The sequence below is a fragment of the Dermacentor albipictus genome, chromosome 10, assembly GCF_038994185.2.
Source record: "Dermacentor albipictus isolate Rhodes 1998 colony chromosome 10, USDA_Dalb.pri_finalv2, whole genome shotgun sequence".
NCBI lineage: Eukaryota > Metazoa > Arthropoda > Arachnida > Ixodida > Ixodidae > Dermacentor > Dermacentor albipictus.
Genome location: NC_091830.1, coordinates 93,780,926 through 93,803,313, shown reverse-complemented (window position 1 = coordinate 93,803,313; position 22,388 = coordinate 93,780,926). Strand labels below are relative to the sequence as shown.

The following is a 22,388-nucleotide window of genomic DNA, read 5'->3' as shown; positions in this document are numbered from 1 at the left end:
CGGTGAACGTCGAGCAACGCAGCGTTCGGCGCGACAACGAAACGTGCGCCTGAGCGAACGAAACGAACCAAAGAACTCGGTGTCTCGGAGGGAAAACGATCTACGCCAGCCAAACGTCGTGATCGGCACGGGCAGAGAGATAGATAGTAATCTAAACCGGAAGCACGGCGAAGCGTCGTCAGGGGAGAGGGAGTCCCGCGACGCGCCTGGCAGCGGTCCCAATGCGCGCGCGGCGCGCCTCCTGTCGGGGCAGCGCCGTACATTGAGAGGAGGGGGTCTTCTGTGTTTGCCGCAAGATGGCTCTGCGTGTGCGGAAAGCGCAAAAGAAATGCAGCGGAAACGCACTTCGCAACTCGTGTAATTGTGACTTCTGTACGTTACATGTTCATAATTACCGATATACACCGCAGTATAACTTTCCACGGCTGGTTTCGAAGGCAACACCGCATTCACTAGAGGCGCGTTTGCACCGCTTGGAAGCATCGAACTCGTGGCTGAGTGGTAGCGTCTCTGTCTCACACTCCGGAGACCCGGGTTCGATTCCTACTGGGCCAATCTTGGAAGTTGCTTTTTATTTATGAAGAGCCTGCCGTGATTTATCGCTCACGGTCAACGCCGCGGACGCCGACACCCGACGCCGACGACACCGGCTTTTCTGCGACACGAGCTCCTTAACGCTATCGCGTTAATATATTACAATTGTTCTCGACTGCTTGTCACCTACACCGAAACTGCTCTGAAAAGAACGTTACAGAACTCAAAGGCAACTATTGTAAAGTCGCCCGAACGCGATGTCGTGTAGATAAATAAAGATTGAAATATTACTGAACCAAGTTCTAGAAGAAGCATTATTTTGCTATCAGCGAAGGTATCTGGAAGAGCGTAGTTTGTTTCCAGGAAATAAAACGGCAAATGTGTTTGAAAAAGCACGTAAGATTCCCTCATTTATTTTGCTACATCCTTCGGAAGAAGCTCCCACACAATGTGAAGCTTGTCCTCCGAGACGTATCCTTCACGTTCAAGATCATCTATGCGAAATGAAACCTCTACGCTGTACCAGCAAACGTTGCTTGTTGTTTCAGGTCTTCCAAAGCCTGTAAGAGTGCCGCTAGTGACCCACACCTTCTGGCACTGTTTGCTTTGGGATGGATGTTTCACGGTCACCTGAATGTTCTGACTGAAAGGCCACTGAAGAAATTCGTCGACCACACCCTTGTGCAGCTGAATACAAGGATACAGTAACAGATAATCTCCCTGTTCCTTCAGGTACACTCCTGGCGACACGTGATAGCCAGAGATGTATATCTTTTCACTCGAGTAAGAATGATAGCCTTTCGAATAGGCGTCGTCTTTCATTGCTTTCAAGTCCTTAGCAAAAAACTCGTATCGCCTAATGTTGATTGTGTTTAAGGCCAGTTCTTTTTCTTTATTCAATGGGATCGGCCCTCCTTGCATCTCAGTGTCGTTCACTTCACCATTGCCTGCAACACTTCCGGCACACATTCTGCAGATTCTCCTTGCCGCGTCGTCCAACACTTTGCCAATGGCTTCCTTCAGCGCATTCACACTTTCGCAAATTTCCTTGAGCATTTTTACGTTGCTGACTGTCCGCTTCGTGTCTTCTACACCTTCCTTCAGCTCTTTTATTGAATCGGTTATTGCTCCTGCAAGCATGCGCGCCTCAACGCTGTGGTCAGTCAATCTTTCGTCGACTGTTTTAACTGAGGATAACGTAACTGTTGATTGTGAAGCAAGGTTATCCAATGTGCTACTTCCGATTGACCTTTGTAGCAGTGTTTCCTTGAGCGTGTTGATGCAATGTGAAATGTTATTAAGGTGATCATTTTGGGCAATATTATCACTAATAACTTTGTCTAGCTTGCCTTTCATTTCATCTACACGCACGTCTAAACTTGCATTCAGAGCCATCATCGTTGCTTGTTGGTCAATGTCCGACTTTTCTAGAGCCCTGGACGTCAGAGACACCGGATAAGCTCCGCATTTGCTTTGTAAATGCGCGACCACGTTGCTACGCAGCACGAGCTTTGAACATTTAGGGCATGACGTAGCGTGGTGGTCACAGTCATTGCAAAAATGCTTGTTCAGCTCTGACGCAACCAAAACCATGTTGCAGCCGCGTTCTTCATTCCAGCATTTTACCTGAAAGGAAAAAGAAGCTTCTGAGTAATTTTCCATATTAGCATCTTCATATTTTTGATATTAGTATCTTCCATGATATTCCATACCTCGAAACTTCGAATACTTGAAGGATCGTCTAGTGTGACGTTGCGTAAAGAGACATCAAGATATGCCTCGTCGTAGTATTGCAATTTATTTATTTATTTATTTATTTATTTTACAATACTACAGGCCCTCGTGGGGCCCATGCAGGAGTGGTTACAACATGGAATACAGTACAAAAAAAAAGAAGAAAGGGAAACTAGTGTATACAAAACAAAGAGCATTAGCACACACAAAAATGAACATAATAAATATATACACTCTGTTTAAATGAGCGGTCCAGGAAGCAGGAGAAACAGCGTTTACCATTAGAATGCATCCACAGAGGCGGCATATCAAATACCGGTAATATCACCTTTCGAATTCCAGATTCTCAATATTGTCAATAAATGCGTTGGCAGATGGGCAGTTTACGGCTCTAGAGGGTAGTATGTTCCAATGGGAAATGGCGTGTGGGAATAAAAAGTACTTCTGAGTGTTATTATGGCTGGGATGGTGTCGTAGTGATTTATTATGGTTGGTTCGGGCAGAAAGTCTGAATGCAGCTTGAATGTATGTTGCTTGTGTATTCGATAGGAGCCGTGATAAACCAAGTATAGAAATTTTTATCTAGAAATCATTCTACGTTGAGCCAGTAATTGAACGTTAGCCTTGACGCGCAGGTTCGTAGTGCTAGTTTGACGTGAATATTGTGAATATATAAATCTCAACGGTAAGTTCTGTATGCATTCTAGTTTCTCGGTTAATACTTCTGGTGCGGGGTCCATATAATGTCAGCATACTGTAAAGCGCGTATAATGAGGGTTGTGTATGCATTTAAGTTAACACTAGGAGGTGTGTTTCTAAATTTTCTTCTCAAGAAATGCAGTTTACGTGGGGCCTCGTCATATATGTTATTTATATGAGTTTCCCAATTTACTTTCGTTGTAAGAGTGACCCCGAGATATGTGACCTCCTCGTATTTTCTTAGTGGTATATTGTTTATTGTGTATGTAAACTGAAGCGCATTTTTCTTGTGTGAAGGAGATACTGGTAGTTTTAGATATATTCAGTTTCATCCCCCAAATGTTGCACCAATTTTTTATACCATCTAACGAATTATTTAGTTTTACCTGATCGTCTCTGGTATTCACTGTTGTGTACACTACGCAATCATCGGTGAATAGGCGCATTTGAATAGGCGGCTGAACGCATTACCGAATATCATTGATGTACATCAGAAATAAGAGGGGCGCAAGAACGGAGCCTTGTGGAAGGCCAGAAAGACGTTGATGTAATGAGATATAATATCATTCACAGCTACGCATTGCTTTCTGTTTTTGAGATAGTTCTTGATCCATGATACTGTTTTCTCGTGTACACCAATGGCAATTAGTTTAGTAATGAGACCTGGATGTTAGGGGAAGGGCAATGAAGGCAAGCGGATGAATTTTTTGTGAGGTGACGCTCTCCCACAAGCCTGAATAAGGTTTTTTTTACGATATTCACCATACTACAAATATAAATTGTCAGGAACAAAGAAGGAATAAATCTGGCAGCCACAACCCCAGAAACACAAAACATTACGAGAAACCTTGCTATTTGTCTTTTGTACATGCTGTTCGAACACACATGTACCATGTGTTCGAACTGGTGGTATGTGCGTTGGGAATGAGAGTGGCTGTCGAAGGTGAAATCCCTTACTAGGATGAGGCAACTTCGTTTGCTCTGTTTGGGTAGCGTTGCGTTCACGTTCGGCGATCCGCTTTCGTTCCAGTAGGACAACGCCGTCCTCACGGGTCTCAGCCGCATAACGACGAGGAAGGGTTCGGTGCGCTAACATACGCGTTCCTCGAACTCGGCAGTGATGAGAAGCTTCTTGAGGCAAAGGAGTGTGTGGTCTGGGTTGGTTGCTGCATACTTGGGACAAACAGCGCTTGTAAAGGACGCAGTGAGGACGACAGACAAGACATACGGTGAAGTGAAAACGCTGGTACACCGGCCAAACACGCCGATGTTTGAATCGCCTGCTGAGATTGCATCCCTGCTCGCTGGAAGGGTGTGTACCTAGTCGTTTAGCGCAGCACTGCAAAGAATGCGGCTGCGTACCTAGATCTATCCGGCACCTATACCTATCCGGACCTATACCTAGACCGGCTGCATACCTATCTGTGAAATTGCACAATTTTAGGCAGAAATACGGAGCAAAGAGCATGCGCGATTCGCGAAGCGCTTTGTATCCAGTCGCAAGGAAATTGCTTTGTCAGCGTACCATCTGTTTCTCTCCACAGCTGTTAGATAAGCTATATTAAAAACGTGACAGCCTGCTATGACAACGCACGTGATGCGAGGATTTCAATCTTATACCGGCGCAAATGCCGTGTTTTTGTTGGTTCTCTCCACAGAGCCTGTTTTGCATTTGTTGCATCACCAGCAATAAGCCCGTTGTTATTAGTTCAATGACTTATCTGCCATCCTCACTTCTTCCCGTGCAAGAGCTGTTTGTTCCCCTCCCTTCTTGAGGCGAGGCATTTTCCCCATCCATACAAAGTAGGCAAGCGTACACTGAGCCATCAACAGGAGACAGTGATTCTCCGTCATGCAAAAAGGCAATTTTGTTTTCTGGTAGCGCCAGAACCGGCACGCTTACACAACTACTTCGAGGCTTTCTAATATAACATGCCTCTATTATTTCTCTCTCCTTGGTTTTGTCCGTCACTAAAAACTTCGTCATCTGTAGCATGGAAGTGCACGCCAGCTTATTCCAATGACCCCCTAATGCCATCCATACACGCTCTTAACATTGTTGCACCCGATCGACGTGGTCGACCATTAAAACACTGCCGTGTTTTTCCTGCATATCCTATATCACAGCTTAGCGATATATGGCAAATAATGTTGCGCCTGCAGTCTATTAACATAGTTTAAGGATTGGTGGTGCAACGGGACCTGTTATGCTCTTTCATTCGAGTGCGCATGGTACATAGCTTGGAAGGGGCACTGAAAAGTAAATTAACATTATGTCGGTAGGCTACTTTCATCAACTAATGCGATAACGTGTGCACATACGGCACAACGTGCACTGGTCTCTTGTATTTTTTGTTTGCGTGCTGGTTCGAAACTTTTTTTTCAGGATCCCCTCATATACTGAAGTAATGAGAACACGAGGAAAACCAACTTCTGCTAAGCATGCTGCCTTATTTGAAAAACTGCTCCCTCTCGGGTTGGCATGGGTGCTTATGAGCTGCCTTTATGCAGGTCGCCGCCATGACCCTCTTAACAATGTAGCGGCTGGGCTGTTAAATAGCGACGGCGGTAACCTATCGACACGGAGAAGCGCAAACGTTCAACTGACTTTTATTTCGGTGAGAGGCGTAAATATAAGGAGTTTACAACACATGCGCATTGAGGGACCAAGGAAAATATGGTTTCAGATGGTTTCGATGGGTTAATTTTGTTTGTTGCTTCATTGCACATGTGTGGTAAGCTCCTTATATTTACGCCTCATATTGGAACAAAAGTGACTTGGCAGCCTGCACTTGTTCATGTAAATCCTTGGAGTAACAGCTTAAACATTATGAATCAACTTGCCCAAGAAGTTTGATTGAGGCAAGTTCTGATAATTAGCGACGTCGTAGTGGCTGGCTCTCGATTAATGCTAAACACATGGGGCTTTTTAATGTGCACCCATCGAGCGGTAGACGAGCAGTTTTGAAGTTCGCCCACATCGAAACGCTACCGCGATTCGACGCCGTGACCTCACGTTTAGCAGCGTAACGCTAACGCCATTGAGCAACCACGACGGGTGGTCCCTGGTTATGCGGCTGCCGTTGGTTCCGGAGCGTGGTCATTGAAACCAAGCATCTGCCGCCGATTGGCCTTCCCGCTCTGTGGCTGCCGCAAGCTTACTTGCTCTTACATGGTCAATTAGAGTATATCTGTAAATGTAGCTGTCAAATATATTATTTCGGTACGTCTTTTGATGTAAACGCATGCAAGCTACCTTGCGACGCCACGAACTCGTTGTCGAAAGAAAAGGTAACAGAATAAGAGAGACGAGAAAAAAGAGAAAAATGCGTCATGCCTGTGTTAACAATAGACAACAAGAACTAAAGAAGGACACCCTACGCTTCGTTAACTGAAGCCAGTAAGTACACGCTAAAAGAAAGACAATTCATAAATCACTGGCGCTGCTTTATAATCGCAGCTTGATACGCTGAACTTTTCTCATCTTACACAAGTTTACATAGTTTTCAGTCAGTAGTCAGTGAAACCTAGGATTATGAAGGTAACATCATACACGCACTGAATACAGCGTCGAACTACTTGCTTTTAGCTGCTATGTAATATTTCCATCGTGTCTTTCATCTAGCTTACACATGATTCGTCGGCTTTAAGAAGAAATGACCCGTGTTTCTAGAAAAGCAGCTCCATCTTCCTTTATGAATCTATTCAAAGAACTTTGCGAAATTGGCCTGCTAGCAACAACGCACCTATTCTTTTCCTCGCGTTGTCTTACCTTCCGTCCGAGCAGGTTCTGCAAAGGAAACTCTCTCCAGTCAGCGTCCTCTTCGCGAAACTGGTCACCGTCGAGTGGACAGGCGCGTCCGTCGTCGAGTACGCACTGTTCGTAGCAGCCTTTGCACAGCACGTGTCGACAGGGCAGAAAAACGGTCACTCTAGGTAGCACACCACAAGCGTCACATATTCTGTACGCAGGAATAGGTTCGACGAAGTGCAACGGTCTCCAGTCCAAATCCTCCGTAAAACCACACAACGTGTGCCGCTTGCTTTGAGAGGCCATGGCGAACAACGCCTACGTCGACTACGGAGCCTGTGCCAGCAGTTCTGCGGAAACATCGAAACGCTGCCAGCGCTCTGTCCTCTCAGCCGTTGCCGAGGCTACTATCGCTCTGATAAACGTACGCCCTTTTCCTGACTGTTAACGGCGTCGCTCTCAGGCCCGCATGGAGCGGTCTGCGTATTATCTACTCGCCTTGCTCGGTGAATGTGGTTAACGACCATTTTATCACCTGTTTCGGATGGCTGACGCATAAAGGTGGCGATTGTTGAAACGAAGCTCTGTGGAAACACAATTTCCTGAGGCGTGAAGGGGCAGCCTACGATCGAAGGGCGACTAACTGCGAAGTGCAAAAACCATTGACGACGAGAAAATCACTTACGATGCGCCCCGCATCGGACTTAGCGCCCACCTATCACGCGGTGAGCGTGGAGCGTTCGGCGCGGCAACGAAACGTGCGCCTGAGCGAACGAAACGAACCAAAGAACTCGGTGTCTCGGAGGGGAAACGATCTACGCCAGCCAAACGTCGTGATCGGCACTCGCAGAGAGATAGATAGTAATCTAAACCGGAAGCACGGCGAAGCGTCGTCAGGGGAGAGGGAGTCCCGCGACGCGCCTGGCAGCGGTCCCAATGCGCGCGCGGCGCGCCTCCTGTCGGGGCAGCGCCGTACATTGAGAGGAGGGGGTCTTCTGTGTTTGCCGCAAGATGGCTCTGCGTGTGCGGAAAGCGCAGAAGAAATGCAGCGGAAACGCACTTCGCAACTCGTGTAATTGTGACTTCTGTACGTTACATGTTCATAATTACCGATATACACCGCAGTATAACTTTCCACGGCTCGTTTCGAAGGCAACACCGCATTCACTAGAGGCGCGTTTGCACCGCTTGGAAGCATCGAACTCGTGGCTGAGTGGTAGCGTCTCCGTCTCACACTCCGGAGACCTGGGTTCGATTCCCACCGGGCCAATCTTGGAAGTTGCTTTTTATTTATGAAGCGCCTGCCGTGATTTATCGCTCACGGTCAACGCCGCCGACGCCGACACCCGACGCCGACGACACCGGCTTTTCTGCGACACGAGCTCCTTAACGCTATCGCGTTAAAAAATATTCTAAAGACCGCCAGAATATTTTACAGAGAAGCTTTGTATTGCTGGGATCTGGGCGGAACGCGTCCGCGCATAGATCAGCAATTTTTCATAGATCGGCCGATCCCAAAAATATTGCAATACCGGGCCGATCCGCGGTGGAGGAGAAGTTTTCCATTAAAGGGCCCACATACACAGCTTCGTCGAAAGCTTCTATGAAGACGTGGAATCGGTGATGGGTAAAGTCAAAACAAAATGCACTATACTGATGGGCGACTTCAATGCCAGGGTAGGCAATAAGCAGGCTGGAGGCAACTCAGTGGGGGAATATGGCATATGTTCTAGGAATAGCAGGGGAGAGCTATTAGTTGAGTTTGCAGACCGGAATAATTCGCGTGTAATGAATACCTTCTTCCGCAAGCGGGACAACCTGCTTATTTTCGTAATTGCAGTTTCTTTTTCTGTGTGTGGTTGTTTGCGTATCGCTTAATCCTTGCAACGCCATTAGTAATACCTCTAATTTTACTCTACTCTATTACGACACGTGAGCCAGCATGTCATGGCGCGCGGCTACTGCATTTCGGCAGCACAATACCAGGCAGATCAATGCGCGTCATTTCGCATTTTAATTGGCAAATTCTGTATAGCACAAAATACAATAAGGTAAGTGATATTGTAGACCTGATTATCTCGTATCTACAATGCTAACTGCACGTTCTATAGGCGCATATAGAGAGCAAAAAACAAAACATCCTACAATTCCTGAATAGCAAACGTTTTGCATGTGACACGACAATACTACCGAAGCAAATCGTTCGTTGCAACAGTTAGCTCTGACTACTCGCGTAAAAGTATGTCAGTAAACGAGACCTGTTGAAAGGCTGTAGACAGCACATTCTGCATACAAGAACACGGAACGAGCAGACATTCGGGGGAGGTGGTCCATTTGGTCCATTCTAAGATTTAGGTCTAGAAAAAACTGAGGTAATAAGTTACATGCTTACACACAACGCAATTGCTGGAACAAATTTCAGGGCTGTTTCCGCAATATGGTGATTTCCGCGACAAGCTTCTGTTGTTCTGTTGTTGGTGGTGGTGATTGTTGATACGGTGGTGAACAACATCTGTTGTTCACCACCGTATCAACACTGGAGACACGAATCCTTTCGTCGGCGTCCCTATCGCGTATCGCATGCTGAAGGTCGAGTCATCCAATTAGAAGTGGCAAAATGCCCCGCAAAGGGGTCATTGAACCATCAGCGTGCCCTTGGGCTTCGCCTGTCGTCCTTGTGAAAAAACAAATGTTATTTGACGTTTTTGCCTCGATTCTCGCCATTTAAAGATCACCCGAAAAGACCTCTACCAACTACCGCGGATCCATGAGGCCTTGGACTGCTTGCACGGAGCTAAATACTTGTCGCCCATCGATCTGCGATCGGGATAGTGGAAGATTTCAGTTCGTGAAGCAAACCGCGAGAAGACGGCCTTCATCAGACCGGATGGCTTATGTCAGTTGAAAGTCATGCCCTCTGGCCTATGCAATGCTCCTACGATATTTGAACGTATAATGGACACTCTTCTTCGAGGTTACAAGTGGACAATCTGTCTCTGTTGCCTTGAAGACGTAGTTCTTTTTCCCACGTTCGACAGCTACCTTACCCGACTCGCTGTCATTCTTGCGGTCTTCCGAAAAGCCGCCCTCCAACTGAACTCCTCGAAGTGTCAATTCGGGCGCCGTCAGATTACCGTGTTGGGTCACCTCGTTCACGCATCCAGTGTCGAACCAGATCCGGAAAAAGTTCGCACCGTACGCAGTTTCCCTGTGCCACGTTCTGCTTCTGACGTGCGCTGTTTCGTCGGCCTGTGTTCTTACTTTCGCCGTTTCGTCAAAAACTTCACCGACGTTGCTCGGCCTTTGACAGATCTTCTGAAGAAGAACACGGCGTTCTCGTGGGGTACTGAGCAAGCTCACGCGTTCGCCACTCTCATCGAGTTTTTGAGCACCCCTCCCATACCTGCCCACTTCGATCCATCTGCACCAACCAAAGTCCACACTGACGCAAGTGGCCACGGCATCGGCGCTGTTCTCGCACAATAGCAGAATGGTACCGAGTGCGTGATAATTACGCCAGCCGCTTGCTGTCACCTGCCGAGAGAAATTACTCCATCACCGAGCGGGAGTGCTTGACTTTAGTTTGGGCTATCGCCAGTTCCGGCCGTACTGTTATGGCCGCACATTTTTGGTCGTTACAGACCACGACGCCCTCTGCTGGCTCTCTTCCCTCCGTGACCCTACAGGATGGCTTGGACGCTGGGCTTTGCGGCTCCAGGAATTTTCATTTGTTGCATCCATAAGTTTGCACGTCTGCACAAGGACGCTGACTGTCTCTCGTGTCACCCCGTGGACCCTCCCGATCCTGTTGCGCATGATCCGGTGACTTAAGTGATGGCTTTGACTGACATGACCAACAAGCGCGCTGAACAACAACGCGACGCATCCTTACAGTCCATCATCGCCCGAGTGCAATCTGGCCGCACCGACGGCACGTGCCGCATGTTTGTGCTGCATGACGGCATCATCTACCGCCGCAATATCAACCGTGGTGGCCCTGAGTTGCTTCTTGCCCTTCCTCGTCATCTGCGATCCGTCGTTCTCGAACAACTTCGCTATGCAGCGACGGCGGGACACTTTGGAGTTTTGCGTACGTACGACCGTGTATGACGCCGGTTCTTCTGGCGGGGTCTCTACCACTCAGTGCGTTGTTATGTCGCAACTTGCGAATTGCGTCAGCGCCGGAAGAAACCTTCCTTGCTACCTGTCGGCCGACTCCATCCAATCGTAGTTCCGTCTGAACCATTATTTCGCGTAGGTCTTGACCTGCATGGCCCTTTTCCGACGACGACTAGTGGAAACAAGCGGATCACTGTCGCTACTGATTACGCGACACGCTACGCGACAACAAAGGCATTGCCGACTAGTCGCGCAACTGACGTTGCCGATTTTCTCCTCCATGGCATCATTATAGAGAACGGTGCACCTCGGCCGTTGCTTACAGACCGCGGCCGCTCGTTTTTTTCTCGAGTTGTGGAAGATCTCCGCCTCTCTTTTGTCACTAAGCACAAGCTGTCCACCGCCTGCCACCCACAAACGAATGGTCTTACGGAACGTCTCAACCGTACACTATTGAGATGATGCCGATGTACGTTTCCAACAATCACCGCGTCTGAGACGCCACGCTGGCCTACGTGACATTCGCGTATAACTTGTCCCGACATCGCACCGCAGGATTTTCACCCTTTTATCTTTTGTATGGTCGCGACCCCACTTTTCCCTTTGACACCATCCTTCCTTCTGTGCCCCGCGTCGCCACTGAGTACGCTCTTGAAGTCATCGATCGTGCTCACATAGAACGTCAAGTTGCCCGATCTCGCTTATTAGCCTCACAGCATCTGCAAAATGAGCGTTACGACCAGTGCCATCACGATGTTCATTTCGGTCGAGGTGCTTGGGTGCTGCTTTGGTCCCCATGTCATCGGGTTGGCCTCTCCCAGAACCTTCTGTCTCGCTACACAGGACCTTGTGAAGTCCTACGTCAATTTAACGCCGTGAATTGTGAGATCGCACCGTTACAGTTTCATCCATCCTCAAGTCCGCTGCCTGTTGACGTCGTGCATGTTTCGCGGCTGAAGCCATACTTCGCTCACAGTTTTTTGCCTACCATGCGCCGAGACAGCGCTTCACCACCCGGGGGTCTTGTTACGGAAGGATGAACGAGGAGAGAGAGGAAGAAGATTGCGAGACGCTGGTTGCTGACTAGTAACAGTCAGCAGCCAGCGGTAAGCAGCCAGCAGTCAGCGGCCACTAAATGACTGACTAGTAACAGTCAGCCAATTCAACCCCATTCACTCTGCTTGTGTGTGCATTGTAAGTACAGTCTTATATTCCCAACATCCCCGCAACACTACGAAAGGGAAATGGTGGAAGTATATATGGATATCGAGCATCTCAGAGGGCTCCAGGCACGGTCTAGGTTGACGTAGTCGAGGACGGCGAAAACATAGAAAGTTTCTTTTGTGTTTTCGAGAATGTTCACACGGAGGTACAGCTGGACTGTGACTTTTGGTCTGTAGGGTTGTTGGGAGTACTCCCCTGTAAAGTGTCCTGTTGCTCAGCTGGCCTTTCTGATGTCGATTTCAAGAAGTACGATCTGGCTAAACCGGCATTACTGCGCCATTTCGTTATTTCTGTGGAGAGCGACAGACAATATCAAAATGACCAGTGCAAAGTTTGTACTTTGGAGGAAACTGAAGTCGCGCCAGTGAATGTAGAACACGAAAAGTGCGTGGCGGTGAAACCCTCAGAGACAGCGTCAGAAAAGCGAGGCCGTCACCAGTCTAAAGAGAGGGCGTGATCCGGAGGGCGTCCCTTCCAGATACGAGGTTCGTTCCAGTAGTGATGAGGAGGTTAATGAGGCGCTAGAGGCCTTCCCCGTATCAGAGCGCATGATGACTTTTCGGAATCGTCTAGCTTAGGCCAGGAGACGGTTGCGGCCGAGCCAAGGAAAGATCCGACACAGCAGAACGGAGAGGAAATCGTTCGGGGCTCCAGCATCTGTGACTGCGCAGTGCAGTCGTACACCGAAACCGAGCCAGCCGTCATCCCGGAGAGGCCTTCTTGCAGGGACGAGGCCTGTTCCAGCAACCCTACGAGGGTCAGGGTAGGGCTCGATACCTTCTTCGTGCCTCATCACTTGAGTGACTCTCCGGTATTGCCAAGAATAGAGAGCGAAGTAGAGATAGGGGGGATTCCGAAAGGCGTTCCTTGCGGGGACGAGGCTCGTTTGAATAGCCCTAACATGGTAAAGGAGGCGCTGAAAGCGTTCTTCGTACCTCCGCACTACAGCGACCTTCCGGAATCGCAAAAGGGAGAGAATGACATGGCGGCCAGGCAGGACAGGAACCCGACACTCGAAGTTTCTACCGGCACATTCGGTAACCACATGGTAGCGCAACATTTTTTCAGACGGCGCTGGGTCAAAAGAGCGAAGTATTCGGGGGATCAAAAACACCCGAAAGGCGCCACATCACAGCACGTCAAACAGTGGAACGGGCCATCATGCAGAACCGAAAAGGCTTCAGTGTGGCAATTCAGAAAACGGAAGTGACGCAAAAACCTGATTACGACACGAGAGGGCGCGTGTCGGCGAGCAATGTTGTGGCTGAGATGTTCAACCTGGCTTAGACATGCGCATCGGAACCGGGCCAGTCGAACACTCACTGAAGCGGAATGCGTCGCGAGAGCGAGGAGGAAGGGAGAATGGGTATTCTTTCCGCGTGTATGGCCTCCACCTCAGGGACGAGAGAGCAATCCGCGAGCACACGGTGTGTCAGGTGACTGCAGAAGACAATTTAGGTCTTGCACCCCTTGCGCTCAGCCTGGCTTAAAGGCTGTCAGTCGGCGACTCAGTCGAGCATGCATTAAGTAACAGTAATTGTAAAATTGAGCGCATCCATGAGTTTTTTTCGTGGTGTTGTTTGCAACTATTGCGCGATGCATTTTTTTTGTTAGTGATTAGGGACGTACAAATTTTGATCATGTTTCATTTGACTAGCTTTGAGTTCAGCTCAGTTTCGTTGGACTGTTTTGTTGTAAGAGCCAGTTACCAGAAGAAAAGTGCGAAGCACACATGGCGATAGTGGTGACTCGAGGTTGCACCGATTTTTGTAGACAAGCATTGCAACTTGAGGTGTTTGTAAACACAAACTTTCCTGAGGTAATTCAAGGCTTATGGAGTAGATGCATCATCGGTTATCACTTCGAAATTTAGATTTACCGAGGCGCGTTAGGCAGGCGATGATATTTAAAGATTTTTACGCGCAGGTAGAGTGTAGCTTTTAGTTTTTCTAGGTTTTAAATGCCACTCTACGAATTATTCAGAGTAAAATGGTCAGCAGAGCCGAGTGGGTTTCGCATAGAGGCACTGGTTGGCACATTGACCGAACGGGCAACTCAGCATTGATAGCTTTGACTATTTCGATCGTTGCGACGAATTCCGTGGTTCAAAAGAGCGCCGTGTTCTTTTGCTTTGGCGACTTATGAATCACGCGCCACGTGGAGCTTTTAGTTCGGAAGGACCGAGTTGAGGGCACGGAATACGTTACCGAGAGAGGGTCCCAATTGTTTCTTCGATTTTCCACCTAGCCGTCCCGTGACAGAATTGACAGCGGTCTTGGGGCCATTGGAGGTGGAGGGACACAGGAAGCTTAAAGTAGCCTACTCATGGGCTTGGGCGCTCCATGGCTGGCACGCGTTTCAAATATTTTCCAGTTTTTCTTGTAGCGCGAAAACCGCAAGGACGTAGAAGAGAAAAAAAATTACCGACGATTACGTTACTTCCTAATGCGAAATTTGAGCGCAGCAAATAAGCTGTTTCACCTTTTCGATAGATTGAGGCAAAGAAATCGAGCAACACATGTATGCGCTATCACAGAATTTTTTTTTTCACACGTATTCCTTTAACAAAGACTCCACTAACAGTTCTTGACAGTCATGAAGGAAGCTTTGTGGTCGGAGAAATAGACTGATATATGTTTGACTTGGTACACCAATGCTTGATTCTCAAAGACGAGATCTATACAAGTGCCTCGCGAGGTTGTCACAGCCGTGGGACGCGTTACGAGCGAGAGGAACGGGATGTTCTCCCGCATAAGTGTTAGGAAATTGCTGTTTGTCTTTATGTCAACATTAAAGTCCCCCACTACTAACATCGGTGTGGATCGATGGACGGTTAATGCGAGTTGCAGGAAGTGCACGACGTCTTTCGTGAGTGCGGTAGCCGACTCACGAAAGCGGTATCAGTCGGTCGCTGCTAGCGCTGGGGGGATGAAAGGGGGGCGGAGCTGGTTACGAGGCCGACGATAACGCCGACGACGACGCGAAACCCAGGAACGGACGCCAAAGAGCTATTTGTGTAGCCAGCCCTCCTCCACAATCTCTCCTCCTCCCTTCCATCATCCTCCCTCGCCCGGAGAGCCGACAGCGCGCATGCGCGGCGGCGGAGCAGATTCGTCGGCGAGCTACGACGCGAAACCCAGGAACGGACGCCAAAGAGCCATTTGTGTAGCCAGCCCTCCTCCACAGTCTCTCCTCCTCCCTTCCATCATCCTCCCTCGCCCGGAGAGCCGACAGCGCGCATGCGCGGCGGCGGAGCAGCAGATTTGTCGGCGAGCTGGTTACGAGGCCGACGACAACGCCGACAACGCCGACGACGACGACGACGCGAAACCCAGGAACGGACGCCAAAGAGCTGCGCTCTAAAACAGACACACAGAGGCGCTAACTTCGAACAATTTATCTCCGGGATGAACGCCCCTTTTGTACCCTCGCTTTTTCTCGCTTTTAAGCACGTGCATACAGACAAGATAACAGGGCAAACGATAGCACTATACTCACTTGCATGCTAAGCAAAAACTATTATGTATAACGCATGCGCAGGAATTCCAACTCATTCTTCGATAACGACATGAACAGTTGGCTAACACAAGCATTGCCGAAATCTTAATGCGAGCACTTTCAATGGTGAGACGAAGGAATTCACATTTGCTTCTGCCGGTAATAACTGTATCTTCATATTGCAGAACGCATCCGCGCTGACGACAATGAATTGCGAGAAACCCATTCGACGAAGGCTTGTTAACCTTATTGGAGTGCTCCCTATGACTACCATTAATAGATCTGCAGGTTTGTACGATATAACTCGTTCCAGAGGGTAATGGAATTCAGTAAATGACATAGGTCCTACAATTAACGTACCCTTTTCTGTGCTGCTGCTTGCACGCGTCCTTTGTTCTACCCTATGGTCTTGTTACTGCACACAAGCTGATAAGCTTGTCTGAAGGAATGACTACTACGTCAACCTTTCCACGTAGTGCTATCTTCTGCAGGTTATGCGATAAGCGGTGGATGTATGGAATTATGGCGAAATCTTTTTTTTTAAGAGACCCTGCGCTGGCTGACGTCAAAAAATCAGCTTCTCCTGACTGCGTTGCTGTGAGCAGTGCTTCAGCAATTGACACAATCAAATGGTTTGGAAAACCAAATTGTTTGGAAAACAAATGATTACCCGTATTAAAAGCTGTGAAGTATGTCTCTTAGATGGTCGCCTACTGCGACAGGGTGACTCAGTTGAGCATATTTTCGAGTTTCAGTGAACAGCGGGGAAGGAGTTAACAAAACGCGGTTGTTGTCAGCTGAGCCGTTTCAGTTTGGCAGGGCTGACTTGATTCAGACCTTTGATTTTTTTCTTCTTTATTTCTTATGTTTGTCATTTTTGTGAGCTATGTCGTCTACACATCCCACTACAGCAGAGTGCAGATGCACGCCGCTACAATCTTCGCCATCGCCAAGTTAAATACCACCGGGGCGATCTTGTTTGGACGAGGGCACCGGATCGTCGCCAAGGATTTTCAGAGAAGCTGCTCAGTCGCTACTTGGGACCCTACAAAGTGACGTATGCGTTAGTGACCTGATCTATGAGGTTCTCCCTGATAGTGCCATATCGCCGCATCGTCGAAAGCACCACTAGGAGATGGTCAACTTTGTATGACTTAAGCGTTATTTCACGCGACAGTGCGACAACATCTCAACTTCCTGCCTTTCTTCCCCCCCCCCCCTATGCATACTTTCTGTTCGCTCCCCACTTCCTCTTTACCTACGTTCAATTGCAGGAGCATTGCAATGATGCCAGCTTTTTTCTTTTTTTTAAGAGCGGGAAAATGCCACCAGGTCACCAGGTGCGGCGGGAGTGAGCCAGCATTCAGGCAAAGAATGGAGAAGTAGAAGTCGTTTTTGGGTCAGCCATATTCTCGGCTAGGCCTTGTCTCTGCAGGTGCAGCACATTTTGTCATAACGTCCTTTTGTAGCACGTGAGAATATTGAAATAAAACTTTCTAAACTATTTCCCATTCAGTTACGCATTGGCATTGCCATGAAGTTCCACAGAATGGTGAATGTGCGATCTCCAGAATTTCTGAGCATGTCCGTGCTACAAGCATTAAGAAATAAATTCAAAAAGAGGCGACACTTCGCGAAAACTTGCGACAGGAAATGTGTCACGCTACTATATATGTCGACCGTTTACTGCCGTGAGCATTGGAGGAAAAATGTGAAATGAAGTTAAAAGAAATTGCTTTATTTTATTATTTTCCAGCAAAAAAATATTTGCGTATAAATTAAGTTTATATTTTGCCACTAACTTTTGTTGCGTTACCCAGCGAGAGGTCAATGATGCATCAGGGTGCCAGATACATGCGTCATGCGTCAGACACGCCGTCGAAGTGAGCTAGGCCGGTGCGCATGTGAGCTGTTAGATACGGGACCTTTTCCCGAGCCTCCTTCGAGTTCACCACACCCCACCGAATCGCGCCACACCTAAGTAAGGAACGCAGAAGTAGGTCTACCACGTTCCCGAAGCGCAGCACGTCCAAACAAGTTGGCGTCCCCCACTTCGTGCGCCGCATCTGGAGCTATTCACTGCTTGACTCTTCCCGAAAGTAAACATTTCCTCGTTTCTCAGGGAGTGTTGCATCTTCTTTATGCAATTACACGTGCCAAATATTCGGTGGAGGCTTGTAAGGATCGTTCGCGTTCATTTTTACCTGATAATAAAAAGATTGCGCACCAAGAGCTAGGGCGGTTGCGCAGTAGAAGCGAAAAAAAAATGCCGCACCGGTCAGCGTGGCAGACTTAACATGTTCCAGTTAGCGTTCAAAACGCGTGCGTCCAAAACCGAAACCGGCATAGTGGTTCCGGTATGAATGTCGGCGGCATGGAGCGCCACAGTCAACTCGGCCGCTGGGGTCCATGGTAGTGCCCACTCTTGTTGAATTCCTTTCTCTATACTACTAGGCACTATAGTTTCTTTCCTTTTTTTAACATAACACAGATATGCGCATGCTTGTTGTTATGTTGTCCAATGAATAAAATCTGATGATTAAATTGATGGCTTCACAAAAGAGCAACACGCTGCTACTCTTTTGGAAGAAAAAAAGAACAGAACACACAGTATTAATGAGCCCCACTAAAAAACAAACCCGAAACGTAATCTTGAGTGTTCTGGTGCAGACATCTAGTGGAAGATTTGGAAGTAAGTGCCATATTGGCATTAAAAAATTACGACTGACATTGGTATCGGGCCGCTTCCAGCATGACACGGTACAGTGTGACGTGCTATTAAACCACGCGGCCACGGTCTCCAACGTTTGCGCAACGATACGCCTGGGTTTATCAAATATACCATGTCAATTTGCATGGCCATGTTTGAAAAATTGCTTTTGGGAAGAGGGTTACGCGTGCGTAGAGAGTAGAAATAGGCATCAATCGAAAGCTGAGTTTCCGGACTACCTGCGCTGTACCGGTACTCATAGTTTTATCACAGCTACCGTTTTAGTTTCGAAAATGAAATATAAATTTTCGTCGTGTCCATAGGCTTCCTTTGCTGAATCATCAACCGCTGTGGGAATAAAATTCTACCTTTCCATAGCATGATCGCTGCACTTGTCTCATCCGGATTGTCTTCTAGAACACGTCCGTCACCTTCCTTTTTCAATAATCGATTTGTACTTTATTTTTGGCGAAAAACTAACTCGTTCCATTGGAAACGCGCTAGCTTCGGGCCGCTTCCACTCGGTGCGCTGGTTGGTGCAAGTCCAGAATGCTGCATATGCAAATTATTTCCGACCGCACTATTCTAGTTGCTTTAGATGTTTCTACCCTTTAGACTAACATACCCATGAATGAAGGAATGGAAACCATATCGAAGTCCTTCGCATTCATTCCTCGAGCGCACACTCCTGAAGTTTACCTGTCACTGCTTAAGTTTGTTCTCACGCTCAACTATTTCTAATTCGATTCTATTCACTATCTGCAAACGTTCGGCTCAAGCATGGGAACACCAGCAGTGCAGATTTTTGGGCAAGTTGGTTCGTTGCATCAATTGAAGGCATAGCGCTGGATTGAGAGGCACATGAAAGACGAGAGGACGTGCACTTGGGATGGCGTACGTCCTGTCGTCTTTCATGTTTCTGTCAATCCATGACTGTCTAGATAGAAAATGCAAAACGGAGAACGACATTTTACCGGAAGCCTACGGATAGCCATGAGTATTTAGACAGCACCAGTCACCACCCGCGACATTGCAAGCGAAGAATTTTTGTTAATGGACTCTAACTTGTAAATTTATAATTTACTCAAATTCTTGTAAATGCTGTTTCCAAAATGTCTTACTTTGCATGTGTAAATCGTCTATAGAATAAGAAAAAAATAGTGAATTGCCTATGTTCACCACATAATCGACAAAGTGGTCATGAAGCCAGACCAGCTCTACGTTGACAAAATTTTTAGCAAGGTATTCCACACCGTAGTCGAACTGTACTCAGGTTTTGCGAGTTTGAAAGACATTTCTGCCCCTAGGGAATAGTATATGTGAATACTCTGCAAAATTAGTTACAACAGGGTTTAAAAACGCAAGCGTGATGGCATGTGGCCTGAATCGATGCGTAGTGATGTCGAAACTGGAAATACCGAAAGAATTTGACCAATGAGGCCCGCTCTCACCAGGCTCTCTGCCATTTCAATAATGAATCATCCCTAAGGTCAGGGTACCCAGATAAGTCTTATTAATTTTTATTGGGCAGGTACATGCAAGATGAGAGGTTCTTCACTGCCAATGAGTAAGGAACATAACGATAAGGAATATGTTATTATGACTACTGATGAGGGTGGGAAAACTAGTTTTCTCAGAATTGTACACGTAAATTCTTTCTCCACAGTCAGCTGCTTATGTTCTTAATTTCTTGCATTTTGACGAACGACGACGGGGTACGGCAGGTTTAAATGCGGTCTTCTAGAGACGGTGAGGAATGTGGGCATCTTGTTAAAGAAAAACACGGAAGAATACTTTCATATGTATTACATATGAAGCTCCCAACCCCATAACCCCATTTCTCCAATTCAATAAATTTCTTCTAGCCGCAGCCACCATGCAGGCCTGTTTTTACCGAGGTCCCGCGAGATTGACTAACGTGACTACGCTAGCGTATTGGCGGGCTGGACGAACTTTGTCTAGGTGGCGGCGCCCTCTCGCTCTCGCCGTGTCGGTTGGGATATTCACTCACATTCACGATCATAGTCGATACTTTAGACATAATTTCTAATCAGTTTTATTGCGAAGCATTCCTTGGCTCATTCTTGGCACTTTGCGGTAGACAGGATCCTCTCTCCTATTGCGACAAGAGAAATAAATTTGAGAATGAAAAAATAAAAAATAAAAGAAATGAAATAAATGAAAGACGGATGCTGTGCTCGGCCGTCTGCGGTCGAGCACAGCAGCCGAGTGCACTAACCCTGCAATGTATTCTCATATGGTCGCTTTCGGCGTAATCGATTTCAGTGTGCGCTTATTAGCTGGTTGAGCAAAATCGTATAATCTGATAGGCGGGTTGAGCCCTACGGCACGCGTAGGCGATAGTATCGCCGAAAGTGATCGTCTGAGGCCGAGAGTAATCGTTCGAAATTACCTCGCCCGCCACCTTTTTATTGCGATAAGAAACCTATGGACATTCCAGACGCATTTCTGTCGTCGGCGTCACCTTGACTTTCCTTATAAAGTCCAAGGGCGATAAAACTGTCACCGCATGTCATGGAGTGTATGTGCGAGTGAAAGCGTGCCAGGTTGAGCTGGCGATGGCAACTCAATCTCGTTGACGCAATGGAGGAGAGGGGGAAGAAAGCTCGCTTCCTTCCGTCTCACGCAAGGCTTCGGTAAAGGGTAGGGAGGGGTAAAGGGCGGTGTACTCTGGGCGGCCCAAGTGGCCGCGCGCGCCCATCCATGCGGCTGTACTTCAAAGCCATCTCCGCCGGTACAGAATCCGCACTTTGGTGCGTTTTCGCGGCTTAGTTCGCGTTGGCGTGGGAGTCAGCACGACAATCAGTTGCTTGCTGCTGCTGTGGAGCTTCCTCACTACATCGCTTTCACGGCGAGTTACCGCAGTCATCGAGTGAGATGTGGTCGTGTTTGTATGCACGCGCGTGATACCGTGCTTGTTAACTTATTAGTATGCGTATGTTTACATGTTTATATGGCCGATAAAACTACAGTTCCTACTTCACATAGCTGTTGAGTAATTTGTTATCTCAGTCGATGCGGCGCCTCTCAGGCGAAACAGCGATTTTTCTTTTTATTTCTTAGCCCTAGATAGCGCACACGCTTCTCGCGTTCTTTCAAACACTCAGCGCGTGCTCGCCATGCCACCATGTCGTCTTCTTTTTCTGCGACAGTCCACGCTTTTGGCACGATCGCCGTGACCGGCGATCGCCCAGTAGTTTCCTCGTAGCAAGCTGCGCTACGTAGAAACTGGGCGACGTTGAACGGATTTCATGGTCGCGCACAAGTCGTAATATTTCTTCGTTTAAGTCAGATTGTCCATGGCCGTTTTAACACACACCACATGAAATAGTCATATGTAGCTACGGTTGTTACACGTAATCGGTAATGAGGTCACAATCCGTGCTTCTCGCTTATGCTCGTCCCCTAGCTGTACAGAACCACACAGTTGCCATGTCGTAGGCTCGCATCGAACGGCCAGCGTAAAGGTCACGCCACTGCTGTTATAACATCATGTACAACGTCGTCGTCGTGTGGTCAGACACACGTACGCTCGCGATTTACACACTACTCAATTTGCAGAGACATGCTGGTCCACATGGCATCGTCAGGTGGAACCCCGAACTATAGTGCCGTACCTGCAAAATGCAACCCAGAGTAGTAGAATGAATAGAATTTATTGATTGGAAAGACAGAGAGGTTGACCTGAGCTAGTGCGCTCTAGTCTGCTACTCTGCACTGGGGAAGAGGGAAGGGGAGTGAAAGTATTGGGATGGATGATGATGATAAGAGAAGTGGTGAGTGCTTATGTATACATGAGACAGTTGCCTCGCTAGAGCCGCTCGTCGAGCTTAGTGTCCTGCAGGAACTTCAACAATACTTTTGTTGCGCGCACTGAAATTGCAGTGTCGGGCCATGGGCCGAGGATAGCTTCCTCCGACCGTAGTTGTCTGCCAACGCTGTTTAGGAAACTGTCTAATGTCCTTCGCTCCAGCATATATGCTGGGCAGTCGCACAGTACGTGTTGCAGTGTTTCGGGCATCTGGCAGTGTACACAATCGGGGTTGTTCGATTGGCCGATGAGGTGTGCGTAGCGACCGGTGAAAGCAACGCCGAGCC

The 22,388-nt window shown here is 47.9% G+C and overlaps 1 protein-coding gene across 2 annotated transcripts in view; it reads right to left on the bottom strand.

Annotated features, from left to right (window-relative positions):
- Window positions 1–917: 917 nt before the first annotated feature.
- Window positions 918–22,388, bottom strand: part of LOC139050965 (TNF receptor-associated factor 5-like) — a 34,859-nt gene continuing 13,388 nt past the window's right edge. The window contains exons 1-2 of one of the 2 annotated variants that reach the window (XM_070527881.1): window positions 6,740–7,537; window positions 918–2,160 (exon numbers count right to left, since the gene is read on the bottom strand). In XM_070527881.1, coding sequence (XP_070383982.1) covers window positions 946–2,160; window positions 6,740–7,024 — 1,500 coding nt within the window. In that variant the 5' untranslated portion in view covers window positions 7,025–7,537 and the 3' untranslated portion in view covers window positions 918–945. Of the gene's footprint in view, window positions 2,161–6,739; window positions 7,538–22,388 lie in introns of those variants that run through there. The other variant, XM_070527879.1, reaches the window with a different exon arrangement.